Below are 16,504 nucleotides of genomic sequence, written 5' to 3'. Positions count from 1 at the left end.
CACGAGGGAGCATCAACATGGAATTTGGCCGAATATGTCGCCTTTCTGTCAGTAGCAGTGATTGGTTTATCAATTGTTTTTTTATCAGTTTTTTTAAATAGCATAAAACTTGCATTTAAAAACCTCTCTGACTGCCTTACTGAAGGAAAGCCAAAAAGACAGTAGGACTTTTTCAAGGTGTTGGGCACCCTTGTTGCTGGTTGATGTTTCTGTTGGGTTGGTGCCTTGTTTCACATGCTGTTCTGGGGCAGATAACCACTTGAGATGTGTTGCATTGTCTTAAAAATAGTGGCAGAACTCAGGGTGAACAGCTAATTACCACTTCTTAAAACTTCCTTCTCTTTGGAGGAAGAAAAAAAGCCTCTCCTGCTTCAGGGGAAAGATGCTTTTACTGCAACTTTAAAACTGTATAGGAGGCATTAAATCTTTTTTTCTTGCGAGAACAAAACTGGAATTTACAGAACAAATGAAAGATTTCTTGGCTGCCTTGACATTTCAACAGTTGCTTGAATTTATAATGTATGAACTCGGCTCCAGTGATAAGGACTCTGGAAAACTGTATGACTAAATCCCTTAAATAGCCTTTTCAATCAAGAAGGGAGAGCAGAGTATTGTAGAAATTCAACTTTGGTAATTTTATAGCCACATTATTTACAATATTGTTTGATGCATATGTATGTTTTGTATAGGATTTCTGATACCAACAGATTTCACTGCACAATAATTCTTCTTTGTTACCCATCTTGAATCCATCAGAGATTGTACTAATTTAATGAAGATACATTTTTGCTAAAAGATGTTAGCATCTGGTTTCTATTACACTGAAGTCTGCGTTGCTGTTGTGAACATAATCGCTTTGATGGCTCCAGCTCTATTTTTATAAAGGAGTGTGTATAATGCACTCCAGATGGTGTCATCTCACGCAGAAAAAAAATGATCTTTAGCAACAACCATTTAAAAACCTGACTTAAAAAATATATATCCTCCCCCCAAGTGAGAAGTGCTGTTGTTCACCCGTACAGGGCTGACGGTCGCCGGTGCACCCCACGGAGGTGCAGCCTGTTCCCTGCCCGCCGATAGGACCAGACAGGACTGAAATAACACTAGTTAGTGTCAAATCACTTGGGGTTTGTCTGCCAAAAGCCGTTCTCTTGCGTTTCAGGAAATAAAGTCTCTAGTTTGTAGTGGGCTTGTTGGGTTCATGCTGCAGGACTAAATTCTTCCTTTTAATGTGATTTTACCAAGCCATGTACTTAGTTCTGTAATGAGAGTGTAAACAGAATTCATTTGTTAGATGAACACCACTACAGGCTCTAATTGACCAATTAAAGATTTCACAACAAGATTTGCCAGTGCTAGTCAAAGGTTGTATTAATATTTTGCTTTTGAGAAGATGAGCTAGCAAAGTGATCTCTGCAGTGTAGATTTCTTTGAAGCATGGGGTGTGTGGGATGCTCATTTAATCACTGCATTGCCTCTCAGTTTTTATTCATGGAACTGGTAACTTGATGGCAGAAATTAGATAAGTTTTAAGGGTGAAACAGAGTTAAGTGGTTCTGAATTAGATCAGAAAAAGCCATTGTCTAGACCTTTTGTGGTGCCTCGTGTTTGTTTTCACATGTAACAAGGCAAATTCAAACTGTGTCATTCTAAGAAGGATCTGTGATGCCCATTCTCGGTAAAAAGTTGTCAGCTGCCAATCTTGCCATGCCAGTGCTGACACGTGTGTTATGTCTAGTTTATGGGCTGGATTTTAGTAAAATGTCAGTTCATTCTTTGTGACAGTTATAAACCCAGCTGTTTGGAATTGCTACTGAGCAAAAAGTATAAATGCATCAGTTACGGGCTGGGCTTATTCTGTTTCTTCATACTCAGAAATCTGAGCTCAAGTGCTGGTCCCTTACAGGGCATCTTGAACACAAACCTTGTTCCTTGGCTCAGTCATTGTAGTGCCACTGGCTTTCCAACCCGACTGCAGATTAAGCAGGAGAGATTAACCATTGATGCTAATTTAAAATATTCCACCAGTTTTCTTAAAACTTAGAGAAATCACTTTGAGTTGAAGATAATCTCATTGCTCTCTACAACCACCTGAGAGGAAGTTGTAGCATAGAGAGTGTTGGTCTCTTCTCCCAAGTAACAAGCGCCAGGACCAGAGGAAACGGCCTCAAGTTGCGCCAGGGGAGGTTGAGGTTGGATCTGGGGAACAATTTCTTCCCCAAAGGGCTGTGGGGCATTGGAACAGGCTGCCCAGGGCAGTGCTGGAGTCACCATCCCTGGAGGGTTGGACAGACGGACATGAGGTTCTCAGGACTCGGGGCAGTGCCGGGGTGGGTTATGGTTGGACTCGATGATCTGGAGGGTCTCTTCCAACCCAAATGATTCTATGTCAAACCGCAGTCACAGAGCAGTTGGTTTGCTCTGGGACTACGTCAAGATCAGGCTGGTAGTTGGGTTAGACCTTCCTCTGGATTCACTGGTGTGGCTGGGGGCAAACCTGGTAGGTCTTGTGCACACAGGTCTTTTTGACATGAATAAACCTTATTGGGGAAGTGGAGGAGAAGGGCAGGGTGTTCTGGTAAGAAGGTGGGAGAGTTAAAATGATTGCAGCAACTTACTGCAGCATGGCCATAAACCCCCCAACATACACCTACTAGATCAGGCCATTGCTAAAATACATGTATTCTACAAGCTTGTTGAGTAGAATATATAATGTAAAAATCAACAGTAGAGTCTCTGAGCTGAATGGATCTCCCAAACAAGAATTCACTTTAATGAAGGAATGGCGCTAATCAGTCAGACTTGAGATAAGTCAGGATTTGGATGCTGATTTGATGAGTGCTCAGAAAGGCCCCTGCAAAATATTGTGTGTTAGCAGTGGGCTTTTTGCAGGTGCCATCAAAAGAAGCATTTAGACAGTTGTTAGCAAACTGCTGTGATGCTCCTGATCTCCAAAACCTGATCATGTGTGGACAGAGAACTGTGGAAATTGGATGCACTGAAAATGCAGAGCCCAGGGCAGGCACTGGGTTCCCATTCGTTTCTTCACATGTTTGCAACCAGGGGAATATGTAACAGTTTCATGGGCACAAACTTGAAATACAGTAATGGTGCTGTTAAATGTGTCCAACTCTGAGTTTAGAATGTTCATAGAAAAGAGACCCATCAGGTTGGGGAACAGATGTGGCTTAAAAGTACTTTAATATATCCACTTGCTTTCCAAGAGCTACTCTACATGTAGGGATTGTCTTCTTTATTTCGTCCTTTGGGGAGGTAAGGAGGCATATGTGGAAGAAATCAGTATATTGCTTCTCTTAGTCCTTTCTTTACCGAGTGCTGGAAGAGAGAGGCCGTGCCGAGAGCAGCCATCCTGGTTTAAGAAAATGGAAATAAAGCTGGGCAGCACACAGAGCCAGGATTGCTGCCAATGAAGCAAACTTGCTGGTACCTAAAGGTGCTATAGAAATCTTAACATGTAAGTGTTGCTATCAGCCTTAGGCATTGTGTTTGGTCAATGTGAGACACTGAGCTTCACTTTCCAAAGTTTTTCATGAGTCTGGGTTACAGATGTATCATGAATACGGGTTCTTTAATCTTCAGGAAGCATACGTGTGCAGAGTAACTCATTCCATTGCAATGATGGCCGAGTACATTGAAGGGAAAAGCTTTTGTTAGAACTTGTGTGAAGTGCTTGTTACATGAATGCAAGTAGGATTATGTTTTTATGTAGACAGCATTGTTGTCTTAAAAAAAATAGTAGTTACAAAAAATATCTCTTTTCTTTGCAGGGCAAGTTTATTAGGATTAACTTTGATGTTACTGGTTATATTGTCGGGGCCAACATTGAGACATGTATCCTGCTTCATGCCACATCATCGTAAAATGCAAGTTTTCTGATTGTTTTGCTTTTAACCCTAGAATTCAGTGGAATGCAGTGAAAGGTTACCACATTTCTACATTCCTTTGACAACATCTTCCTTTGTTTCAAAACAGCCAATCGAATATCACAAAGTCAGCATTGCTTCCTCATGCTTAGAAATCAGATATCCCCAAACTTTGCACTTGGAAATCTGCTGGATTTTCAAACCAGCTTTAAAACCAAGCTGTGTTACATAGGGAAACCTTTTGAAAGGTGCTTGCTCTATGAACATTTCTAGAATAAAAAAAACAAACAAACAAACACCTTCCTCTTGAGCTGCTGCTGCTGCTGCTGCGCTGCTGCTGCTGCTGCGCTGCTGCTGCTGCTGCGCTGCTGCTGCTGCTGCGCTGCTGCTGCTGCTGCGCTGCTGCTGCTGCTGCGCTGCTGCTGCTGCTGCGCTGCTGCTGCTGCTGCGCTGCTGCTGCTGCTGCGCTGCTGCTGCTGCTGCTGGTTAGAAAGTGAGGGCCTGTAACCTGTGCCATTTCAAATCCCCATCCCATGTTTGTTCTACAATATGGCATATCAAGAAATAAAAACTTAAACATTACACCTTATGAGACGCTGTCTGCTGCACAAATGGAGTTTGGGAGCCATTTAAAAGCAGTGCAGGTTGTATGTAAAAATGCAGTGCTTGAAATAAATGAAAAATACAATTCAGATAAAGTACTTTTGAGTTCAGCAGCTGCTGGATTTTTGGTATGAAGAGTTCAGCCCTGACCTTAGGAAAAGCAATTGAAAAAGAACAGGCAGCTCGCCCTCCCGCTTGGACTTCAGCTCATCTGTTCCAGACAGTTGTCCGCTGCAGGTAGCAAGGAAATGCAGCCAACACTCAAGAAATTAGTTTGCTGGAATTAACTGTGGGTTTCTACCAGCCTGAATTTGAAATCTCTCATTTAAAGTCACGCAAAGTTCATATTCAACATAGTCCTGCGATTACTATTCTATTAAGTTCTGTTAAGAGCTATTAGGATCTGTTTGGTTTTAAAGTGCTTACGTAGCCTGCTTTGAGAGTTTTGTTTGCGTTGGGTGTTTTTAACTCAAAATTGTAGAAGATCCTTGACTAGTTACAATTAGACTTGTTGGAAAAGTCTCGCGCTGTTCGTCAGGCTAAAGATGAGCGGACGTTTCATATCTTCTATCAGCTACTAGCTGGAGCAGGAGAACACCTCAAGTGTAAGTAGAGAATCTCATTTTATTGCTTCTGTCTGTGTGTCTTGTTTGTTGTTTCAGTGTTTGAGCTATTCTTTGGTCATGAAACAGTGAGTTTTAGAAAAAGAACAAGAAGCCAAGTGGCTTTGTTTTGTAATAATTTCTGTTTTATCAAATATGCTGTCAAGCAGCTCTTGCATTTCAAGCAAAGGCTCCTACATGACAAAGTCCAGCTTGGTGAGTGTCTGGCTGGGAATCACTGGTTTGAACTTGCAGTGCTCCCAGCTGATAAATAATAAACCCGTTTGGCAGTGACCCTCTGTCTGTTCTGGCCCATGCCTTCAGGCTGGGTGGAAAAGCAGCCGTTTTACTGAAACATAATGAAACCCTGGGGCTTTCTTCAGCCATTGAAGTACCGTATTCATTATCTTCTGCTCTTTTTTCTCTTGGTAACTAGGAATTTGTTAGGTTGTGATAAGCGAAACTATATGAAGGTACAAACTTCAAAGAGCTGATCTACGTTTTCCCCTTCTGTAGGAGATAAACTGGTGCTCAGCATCCTTGATGTGGTAATCACCAATACCTAACGCCATTTCTGCCTGTGTCCGTCACCTTTCAATAGAGATACTACATTTAGGATATTCCAGATAGGGATTTGAGATAATGCTAGATCTGAGTTGGGTAATGTTCTGTTTACAGGCTTAATGCATTAAAAAGCTTGTGTAGTTTGCTACAGATAAAGATTCTGGGTATCAGGCTTCAACTTCTAAGGTCCATTCATATTTTTAGAGTTTCAGAAGCCGGTGTAATGGCTTGTAGCCTATTTGACCAACGGGTTTTGCTAAGTGTAGTTTGGATGTGAATGTAGATGTGAACGGCATTTTTAGCTTATTTTTCTCTTCTTCCCCCCCACTACAGCTGACTTGCTGCTTGAAGGATTTAACAATTACAGATTTCTGTCTAATGGCTACATCCCTATACCTGGGCAACAAGACAAAGATAACTTTCAGGAGACTATGGAGGCCATGCACATAATGGGATTTTCACACGATGAGATCTTGTGTAAGTTATTGAGCCTTTTGGATTTTTAAAGTGTACTTTTTTCTCTTGCGCACACACACGCTTGCTCGTCTAATGTCACCAAATTTAATGTTGCTTGGGTGTCTTGACAGCCTGCAGCAAACATTTGCTTAACATGAGCTAGAGTTGAATTAAAGCTGTTTGCCCCAAAAGTACAGTACAAACTTTATTTCATTTCTGAAGTCAGATTTTGAATTTGGAAGGAAAATGACACAAGTAACAGAAGAGAAATTTGTTAAGCTGAGCTCTCTTCGATTAAATTGTTGCATATGACTTTTGTTAACACAGCAATGCTGAAAGTGGTGTCTTCAGTGCTACAATTTGGGAATATTTCCTTTAAGAAGGAGAGAAATACTGACCAAGCTTCTATGCCAGAGAATACTGGTAAGTTGATCACGTTTGTACACCTTCTTCTGACTTGAGCTGTGGTTTTCTTCTTGCCGTTTGCTTAGTGCCCCCTTTTGAACGTGCAGAACAGTCTTAGGAGCTTCCTCGATAGGTTCTGTGCCAAAAATAGGCCGTGACTGTTATGGTAGTAGCCCACAAGCAATGATTTAAACTCTCCTCTTCCACTCTCATAATGCAGACAAATTTAAGTATCAATCAACAGAATTTATGCTGTTTGCATTGCTTCTAAACCTTGAACAAGTATTTCAGTTGTAGTCCTGTTCATAGCTATCTCCAAAGACTTAAGCACTAGGAAAAAGTATGTGCTTAAATCAGCTTGTTTTCTTTGGGTCTTGACAGCATTTTTCTTGCCAATGGTAAGAGCCCTGGAGCCAAGCACAACTTCCATGGTGAAATGGCTGAACGTGGGAATGCTGTATTTAGAAAAATCTGATTTCTGAAGTGGCACTGCGGTGTGACTGAGATTTTATTTATCAGTTGGTACCTGCAATGTGATCAACATTTGGGGGAGTATATTTCTGCACTAAAAAAAGATTGCTGCTGCTGAAGCAAATCTCAGGCTTTTAATTTAGTTCTTCAGTACCAACCTTTTAAATGCTCTCATGGAAAGTCGGCTTTGAGAATTGACACCAGTGGACAGAGCAGTAAGAACCATTCACAGGACCTGCTGCATGTGCACAACTCAAATTCCTGTCTGTGTCTCATTTTGCAAATGTCCTAAAGTGCTGTGCAGGTAGTTGCAATCTCCTCAGTTTTTATCATTTCTCGGGGCGGTGCCTGCTGCCCAAAGTGCTCCAGCAAGCAGCTATGGATTAAAATTCAGTAGGCACCGACTCAGTATTTGCCTGACAGTTGGAACTTTGGACATCAATTTGTAATTATAAAATTGGCTATAAATATATTGTACTATTGGGTATTTCTAATACTGGATAGAAAATTCTGAATTGTAAAGCAAAGAGGCTGAAAAGCTCAGATCATAGTTAAAGCATCTTTCTGTTCTCTTGCTTTTAAAAAATTATTTGGTTATGTGGTCTTTGCTATTGTACCTGTGAGGCTGATCTCTCACTTCTTCTCATCCATACTGTCACATCTCACTGTAATGAGTTTCTTTAGCATCCTTCAGAGAAATAAGTGTGTCTCGGTAGCAATTCAGCTCATTTAGAGGCATGTTTGCAGTAGATCACGTCAGTATCTCCACAGATGGGAAGGAATTTGGGTAGTGGAGATGTGAACCTATTCAAGAATATGGAAGGCAAATTCTACCTTATAAATAATAAATATGGATTAAAAATATTGATTTCAAGCATGGATAGAAGAGATGGCAAGAAAACCTTATAGCCGTGCTGGATGAAGAGGACGGAGAAGCTGTATTTAGATAATTATTCCGCACTTGCCAGCTTCGGAAGAAGCTTTTCTGCTAAAAGGGCAGGTGTTTATCAGCAACCTCTTAAGGTTCATGCTTCACCTGTGATACAAGCTTTTCAGTACATTTTGCTTTCTAATAATTCAGAATTTCATATCCAAAACCCAGTAGTAATAGAAGTGAGGATAGTCAGGGCTTTCTACAGGGCTTTTGCACTTTTTCAAAGGAACTTTTGCAGTTATAACCAGTCCTACGCTTAGAACCAGTAGAGTTTTGGCTTGAAAATGGTTTTGTTTCCGTCAGTCAATGCTCTGAACTGCTGGCTGCACCCTCCTTCAGCGTCTGAATCAGATGGGATTTGTAGTATTACCTCTGCTAGGGTTTATTGTTGTTATTGTTACCTAAGCTGTGTTTTACTACAAACTGGAAAGGTAGGGACAATAAATTCCATATTACAGTTCAGGAAAAAGGAGCTGAGTGTAGTGTTCGAAGTGCTGCATGGGGGAAAATCCTCCTCCTAAAAAAGTGTAGTATCCTTTCAATGGTATCTGTCATGCCAGAGTACCAAGCTGATGCTCATGGCTATTTAATATTTTCATGTTCTCGGTGTTTTTTTAAAGATCCTGGCAGCATTTGCTGCTTGACACTAAGCTGTAAGTTTTTTCTGATGTGCTGGTGTATGTTTTTATAGTCAAAGCTCAGAAATGCTCCTGTGTGCAGCTAAAGTGAAAGGAGTGCTTAACTTGTGATGCTAATTTCACTGATAAAGTTGTGTGTTGATTCATGAACCCTTCTAATGAATATATAGACAGAGAATCTCAACATTATGAGCAAGTAGTAAATAGTATTTTTAGTATCAGCAAGAAAAAATTGCAGAGGAAGCTCTCATAAAGTGGGATGAAAATCTAATTGCCAATGCTGATTTGTAAAACTGTTTTGTTTTTTCGTCCTGACAGTAAAAGGAGGAGCTGTCAGGTTGCAAAGATAAGGGGCTAGATACTTGGCAGTGTGGAGGGCCCTGCTGAGGGGCAACGCTTACCTGAACCTAAAAATACCTTTAGTGTCACTGTCATTTTTAGAAGTATGGAATCAGAAACACCTAACCTATGGGGAAAATTATTTAGAAAAAGGGTTTGATTCAGCAAGAATATGTAATGATGGTTGTTTCATATAATGAGCGTGACACCAGGAGAGTTCATGCTGTCTAAAGAAAGCTGCTGCTTGCATTGTTGCTCTATATAAAATATTGTTCTATATAGACCATTACAAACCATGTTGTGAACTGTTTGAACAACGTCTGTGACAGCAGCATGGCACTGGTGTAGCTGATGAAAGCGAAACAGAGTTTTTAAGCAACCTTCAGTGTGCTGGAGTTGTGATGTCCTCACACTGTCTGTTTTGGTTTTTTTTCTTTTTTCTGGAGATGAGAAAATGCATTTCCTCTTTTAAAGTAACCAAATGAACACTTGCACCTGAGCTGTGGACGGGTACGTGCCCCCCCTGTGATGCGATGAGCATCCAGTGTTCCCAGCGCTGTGCTTCGGCGCAGGTTCCAGCGGGCACTGGGAGGGCTGGGCAGGGTTCTGTCCCTGGGACAGATGTGTCACCAAACTGTGCGTCACCCAAACCACTGTTGCGGATGGCGGTTCATTTTTTAAGTGGGCACGTGACGACCTTTGTCACTGGCTCATCGTCCCGATGTTGCTGGTGAGTATTTCAGCACTTCATGTGTTGTTCTGCTCTCCAGTGGCACAGAAGCTCTGCCACCTCCTGGGGATGAACGTCATGGAGTTCACCCGTGCCATCCTGACCCCGCGCATCAAGGTGGGCAGAGACTACGTGCAGAAAGCCCAGACCAAAGAACAAGTAAGTTGTGATGCTTTAAAGATGAAGTGAAACTGTACCTCATCCTACTTAGCTCTTAATACAGAAAGTGGGCATTACTGCCAGTAGCTTTGTTTAAGCTTATTGATTTTTACCATATAAGAACATTTATTAAAATATAATAGCAGAATAGAAGGAAACTTTCCATTTCCTTGATCTGCTGCTACTTTCATCCTTCAGTGTAGTCATTGTACATATTAAATGCATAGAGAGCTTTTGTTTTTTTCTGAAACATTTTTAAAAACAAATTTTTCATAACATTAATCAAACTGTTCACTGTTTCTACTGCTTGTTTTCATTCCTCTTCGCTATTAACCCCATTAAACTTTTTCTGTTCCTTAGTTATTTGTGATAACATCTGTCTGTGTTCTTTTGCTGACTTCTCCGGGGTAGATAAGTTTTCCTGTTTGGATTTTCAGGCAGACTTTGCAGTGGAAGCTTTGGCAAAGGCCACCTATGAACGGCTCTTCCGCTGGCTTGTTCACCGCATTAATAAAGCTTTGGACAGGACCAAACGACAGGGAGCATCTTTTATTGGAATTCTGGATATTGCTGGGTTTGAAATCTTTGAGGTACTTCAAAACACCATTAATCAGATTTTTCTTTACCCTGTTCCTGTGCGTTCGGGACTAAATCCCTGCATGTTCCGAGGCTGCAGGGGCAGGAGGGTTTTGTTTTGTAGGGTGCAAATGCTTTGAGAACCTTCAATTACAGTGCCAAAAAAATCATACTTAGGTCTAAATTATTTTTTTATATATGATCATTTTTCCTACTATGCATTAGTTTAGTTATATCTAACGGGAAACATAAGAGATTTGAATAATGCTCTTTCCAGTTTCTTTTACAATATATTTGAGTGCTGCAGACTTTTGGGGTATTTCCTTGTACAGTCAAATTTTTGACTTCCAGATAGGTGGTAAATCCTGTCACTCAATTGTTCTTGCTTACTGATGTTATTTTTGTAGTTGAACTCCTTTGAGCAACTCTGCATTAACTACACCAACGAGAAGCTTCAGCAGTTATTTAACCACACGATGTTTATCCTGGAGCAAGAGGAGTACCAGCGAGAGGGGATCGAGTGGAATTTCATTGACTTTGGACTGGATCTGCAGCCTTGCATTGACTTAATTGAAAGACCTGTAAGTTTGTGCATAATTAATGCTCTGAGGAGTAGAGGCTAGACTTCTGTGTTTCTCTTTTGCTGCCTGCAAACTGGAAGACTGTGCAGAGATTTCTGGCAGATCTTTCACAAAAGCTGAATTCATTTGAATGCTGAAATGCAAAGTCTATAAATTAGTAAAAGAATTTATCCTTACAGGATTTTACCCTGTTGTTAGGGTAGAACACTGAGCTAAAGATATTAAGCTACTAATTTCATACTTTTTTTCTTTCCTGGTACTAATGAAGTCTTTAGTCCTGTCACTTTTATATTAAACCATGCCATTGTGTTAGAGGAGCTCTATAGTGGTGACTCAAAGCTTCTCAAGATTTATGGTAATTTTTTTGCATTTGAAAACAACAGCAGAATTCATGAAACTTTGTTTAGGGTAGAGTTTTCCCCATGTATCTGCAAAGAGGAAAACAGTATCTTAAAGGTGGTTTTATTCACTCTGTTAACACATTTCTCTGGTTGCTCCATCTCTGGAAGCTGAAGAGGCTGCAAAGAGCAGGAGGAGCAGTTGGATTGGGGGAGAACAAATATCATAGTTCCTGAAAGTTCTTGCTGTCAAAATTGTTTTATGATCTTTAAAATTGAACATAGGGCATTGCAGTTACTACCCTCCACATTTCTGTGTGTGTATTCTAGAGTATGGATAAGCTGCCGATGACACTGCGCGTTCTGAGGAGCAGAAAAGCCCATGAGGCACGTTCTTGTTTGTCTTTAGAGTAGGAAAAGGGAAATCTTGTTTCAGTTATCAAAGGTTTGGGCTTTGAGTGTGGAACTCCAGAAGGTTCTGCCTCTTTGGAACGTAAAATCTCTGCCGTAAAGCCTCGGGGCGGGGGGAGGTGTGGATGCTTTCAGTCCGCCGGTGTTCAGGTGAATATCCTAAAAATGCATCAAATTACTTGATTTTTTTTTTATTTTTTTTTTTTCTGAAAAGCAAATGTCATTAGCTTTGTAATCATTCTGTAAATGAGGTAGGTGATGCCATGTTACAGGCACGTAGAAACATCTCTCTTCAAATGTCTAAACTTTACATTCAGTAGAAACTTTTGAAGTATGAATTATTATAAACTCTCTTTTTTCTGTTGGTTCCCTGTGTACATCAGTCTGTCTTCCCTGAGGAAAATGATCCTGTCCAACAGTTCTATGGCTGTAAAATACAGACATTGCTTGTTCCCTGCTTTATTTCAAGAATAAGTGAACCTTCAAATTGAGTGCTTAAATTAACTAGCAAGGGAAGGGATATTAACAGAGATTAAATCCAACTGGATTTCAGGCAAACCCTCCTGGCGTGTTAGCGCTACTGGACGAAGAATGTTGGTTCCCTAAAGCTACTGACAAGACGTTTGTGGAAAAGTTGGTCCAAGAGCAAGGAACCCACTCCAAGTTCCAAAAGCCAAGACAACTGAAGGACAAAGCAGATTTCTGCATTATTCACTACGCGGGGAAGGTAAGGGTTAAATATTAAATACTCAGTTAGAAACTTTGGTTTGGGGAAAGTACTATGTGGTGTAGCTATCAATTTAGAAATACTCTTGCAGGAGAGTGGTCTTGTTTCATTTTCTCAAACATATTAAGGAGTGCTTTGATGGAACTTTCATTACCAAATAGAACTGAAAAATAGAAATTAATATTAGATTTAGTAAATATTTCAATTTCCTTTAATTTTGTTGTCAGGTCTTACAGGTGAGTTTTCTCAGGACTTGTATTGAAAGGCATCTCTTCCTAATATCTATATCCAAGTTGATAGTGTGCTTGAAGCAGGGCTGTGTCTGCACCCTCTTCACTTCTATCTCCTCAGTTCACATCAGATTTTCTGTATAACCCCTCTTATAGGTGAGCGGATATCCTCTCATTTTTACTGTTAGTTTAATCTTTGTTGTCTCCCTTTGAGGGACGGACCTCAGCTGCCATGTGAACAGGCCCGTGAAATACCTGTGCAGTTCTTGTTGGCATTTTGTGGAACCCTCACGATCTATTCCATAGGGCCATGCTGTGTAATTAGTTTCATAAATAGTTAAAACTTAACCCTAGTACCAGCTTTTGGCCTGATATTTAGAATAAAATGTTTGTGCAGACGATTAAGAGCCATCCTTTAATTTTCATTTAAAGGACAAGTAACTTGTTATTTATTCATTGGTGTCAGTAGTAACAACTAGAGAATTGTAGCAAAAAGTGAAAGAAATAAATAGATCACATATTTTATTGTATCAATATTTAAAACAGTAAATTAAAAATAATGAAATCATCACTGATACTGCAGTTAATAGTAGGTTAGTTGTGAAACAAAAGGTTTCTTTTAGATCATCAAAATGAAGAAAAACCACTTGGTGCCTGGCTACTAATTGTTCTGAAAAATGTTTTCCTTCTGCCCAACCGCGTGGGCGTTTCTGTTCTGCAGCTCTTCCTCTGACAGAGGGATTTTTCAGTTTTCCATCGGAATGCGTATTTCCTCCAAAACTAGAATTGTTTATGCAGTAGCTTTTCCTGCAAGAAGTATGAAGACGATGACTTGTTTGGCTTTGGATGCTGGAAGAAGTGAAATGTGGCTTTTCTTCCTAAGCCCTTATTTAAAAATAGAAAACTCACGGTTCGTTTGAAGCAGAAACATGCTGGTCTACATAGAGATAGTGTTGGACTTATGGAATTTTAGGGTTTTCTTTTGGGTTGGCCTGAAACTCATGCTGGTAACATTGGTTTTTCAACTGCTGAGCTATAGTTTAATTGCAAACCATTGCAAACCATGATTCTTTCAAGACAAGGGCTTTGTTTTCTCTCTAGAAGGAAGTGTTTGACTGCTATAGTAAAAGAAAAAAAAAAAAGTTGCAGCATGTCCTTAATTTACTCTCCAGTCATTTAGATAAAGTAATTAGGATCTATACTGGAGTTGGTTTTACATCTTCACAGTGAACAGCGAGGCCTTATTTTGGCAATAATGTTAGACTGAAAAATGATACCAACTATTAGTAAGCAAAAAGTCAAACTGCTAAATTTTTAAGAAAATGCCACTTTCTCCTTCAAAAGAAGAGTAACACTTTTGGTACTTTGAACTGTTCTAAGGAGGCACAACTAACTCATAGCAGGCAGGCATCAAGAAGAAGAGGAGAACAGTGTAATATTTTGAAGTTGTTTGGGTTTTTTTGATGCTGGTAAATTGAAAACTAAAGCTGATGCTCTGTCTGATTGTGTGCAACGTGGCTGCTCTGCAGGTGGATTACAAGGCAGATGAGTGGCTGATGAAGAACATGGATCCCCTGAATGACAACGTGGCCACCCTCTTGCACCAGTCGTCTGACAAGTTTGTTGCAGAGCTCTGGAAGGATGGTAAGAGGAGATACGCTGAGTACACAAGTTATTAGTGACTTTTTTTACCTTGCTGGATGAGGTGAGGTTTTTGTGCCTGTTGCTTCCTCACCCTCCACCTCTATTTTGTAAATGTCTACAGCAAATTCTCTATTAGCACCAAAAGTCCAACAAGGAAGCTGGGTTGCACTTACTGGCCCTTGCACATGTACCATTTCTGAGTTGCTGCTTCTCATGTTCATTATTTGAACTGATAGTCACTACTTGTTACCCTCTGTTAAATTTCATCTGTAGAATCTTGTCCCAGACCCTTAGTTTGACTTGCTGCAGTGAAGTCTGTAGCGGTACTTGGTGTTAATAAAATGTCTTAGGCGAGCACAGGCACAGTTGCTTCATGTGCACTGGTGGGTGAGATCCTGGAAACCTCCATCTCCTAAAATAAAGTTCATTAACAGCCATATTAGTGCTTAGATATTGCAAATTAAATTCAAATGCATTCTTTTCCTATTTTAACTGTACGCTTCTGTTTAGCTGGTTTACCTGCACATCAGCTTAATGTATTTCTTAGCACTTTTACCAAAATATTCCAAGAAGCAGAAATAGACAAATCAGTATTTAGCAGGGACTTCTTTAATATGGTTTTTAACATCAGAGTATATTAATTAGAGTATATTTACATGCCATAGTCTGTAATTCCTGTAGTCTCTTATTCCAGCTTGTAGTATAGACAATGCTGTAGGTTAATACTGAGTTTCCCTCTTATTCTCAGGAATACTTGCTTCAGCTACAGAGAACAGTTTTAATGAACATATAAAGAACTTTTTGGTTGGGGATCTTCTTTCCTTTTGAGTACACACACAGAAACAAAAGTGTTCTAGTCCAAATATTAAAACTATTCAAATATTCAATATTCAAAACCTGCTTCCACAGCTAATTGAAACATGCATGGGATATGTTGTGGCTTAGTTGCTTTTGTAGCACACTTAAGTCTGTTTGTAATTGATAAACCTGTTCTGTGTACTAACTGAGTGTCTTATGTATCTGCTCTTCTTTCTGTTTTTGCTGTTTCTCTGCCTTAGAGATTCAGAATATTCAGAGAGCCTGTTTCTATGACAATATTACTGGTCTTCATGATCCACCAGGTGAACGGATATAAAAACAATAGGCCGACTCAAGGCAGGGCTGTTGTATCTCCAGGAAAACCCATTTTTGCTCGTAGGCTTGCACGAACCTTTCATTTCATGCTAAACCTAGGTATCCCTCCCCAAGGCAAACAGTCTCCGAGTGCATACCTATTCAGCTGCTGCTGCATACATATAGCATCTATATTTATGCATTGCATTGAAGCATTGCAGAGAACAAGGTTTGTTGCTTTCTAGTTCCATGTTGAGATGCAGAGTTGCTTCTGAAGTGATAATTCTGGTAGCTCCAAGCATTTGAGAGAATGCGTCAGCTTTGTGACACTATCAAGCTTCTTTCTGCAGTCCAACATTGACAAAACTCTGGAACGCTTTAGAACGTGGACTTGTTTTTTGGGAGGAGAGCTGGAGCATGTATTGAAGTATCACAATGAGTACTGCACTTGTAGTGGGGGTAGTAAGTGAAATCCACTTATTCTAGACTTGTTGGAATTGTTCTTTTATTTTAAAACCTCTTAATTTTAATATTTCCCTTTGTAGAAGCTGCACACACTTTTTGAATCCATTTATTTGGAATGTCTTTTTGAAGGCGCTTTAGAGATTTTGTCCAACCTCGTCCTTCCTGGATTCCTCTCTACAAGTTTAGAAAGATACGCATGTGAACGTTGCGCCTTCAGACTTTCTGATCTTTACTGGGGTTTGTCTCCCACCACGCATGACATTGTACATCCCGGACCTGAGGAAGCTGCTGGTGTTCCCTAAAGTAATTAGTAGAGGGCTTGAGTTCTTTAGCCAAGGGATGATTGTCCAGTCACGCTGTTCAATGACTGCTCTTAACCTATAGGCAAAGCTTACTTTAATAATCCTCTTTGAAATATAAATAACCATCCTATGGACAGAGGGGAGCAAAACAAAAGATGCCTAATTATCACATGTATTTACAAAACTTTTAAACATACCTGGCCAAACCAAAGCTGAATGGTGTCCAGTTGTCAGTGGTGTCTGGTGGGTACATGTTTCTAGTCCTTCCAAGCTGTTGTGTTCATCCTCTGTAAGACTGATTCCCAGGAATCTCTGTCCCATTTCTGGTTTAG

The 16,504-nt window shown here is 40.2% G+C and overlaps 1 protein-coding gene across 1 annotated transcript in view; it reads left to right on the top strand.

Annotated features, from left to right (window-relative positions):
- MYH10 (myosin heavy chain 10) overlaps positions 1–16,504 on the top strand; it is a 97,584-nt gene that overhangs the window by 53,571 nt on the left and 27,509 nt on the right. Inside the window, exons 7-15 of the mRNA XM_082067385.1 lie at positions 3,789–3,852; positions 4,994–5,092; positions 5,987–6,130; positions 6,437–6,532; positions 9,667–9,785; positions 10,223–10,375; positions 10,769–10,942; positions 12,245–12,418; positions 14,178–14,292. Of these exons, the coding sequence (XP_081923511.1) occupies positions 3,789–3,852; positions 4,994–5,092; positions 5,987–6,130; positions 6,437–6,532; positions 9,667–9,785; positions 10,223–10,375; positions 10,769–10,942; positions 12,245–12,418; positions 14,178–14,292 (1,138 nt within the window). The remainder of the gene's footprint in view (positions 1–3,788; positions 3,853–4,993; positions 5,093–5,986; positions 6,131–6,436; positions 6,533–9,666; positions 9,786–10,222; positions 10,376–10,768; positions 10,943–12,244; positions 12,419–14,177; positions 14,293–16,504) is intronic.

The sequence above is a fragment of the Streptopelia decaocto genome (genome assembly GCF_964273445.1).
Source record: "Streptopelia decaocto genome assembly, chromosome: 16".
Lineage (NCBI taxonomy): Eukaryota > Metazoa > Chordata > Aves > Columbiformes > Columbidae > Streptopelia > Streptopelia decaocto.
Note: the sequence above shows the minus strand (reverse complement) of the source record. Positions and strands in the feature narration are given on the sequence as shown.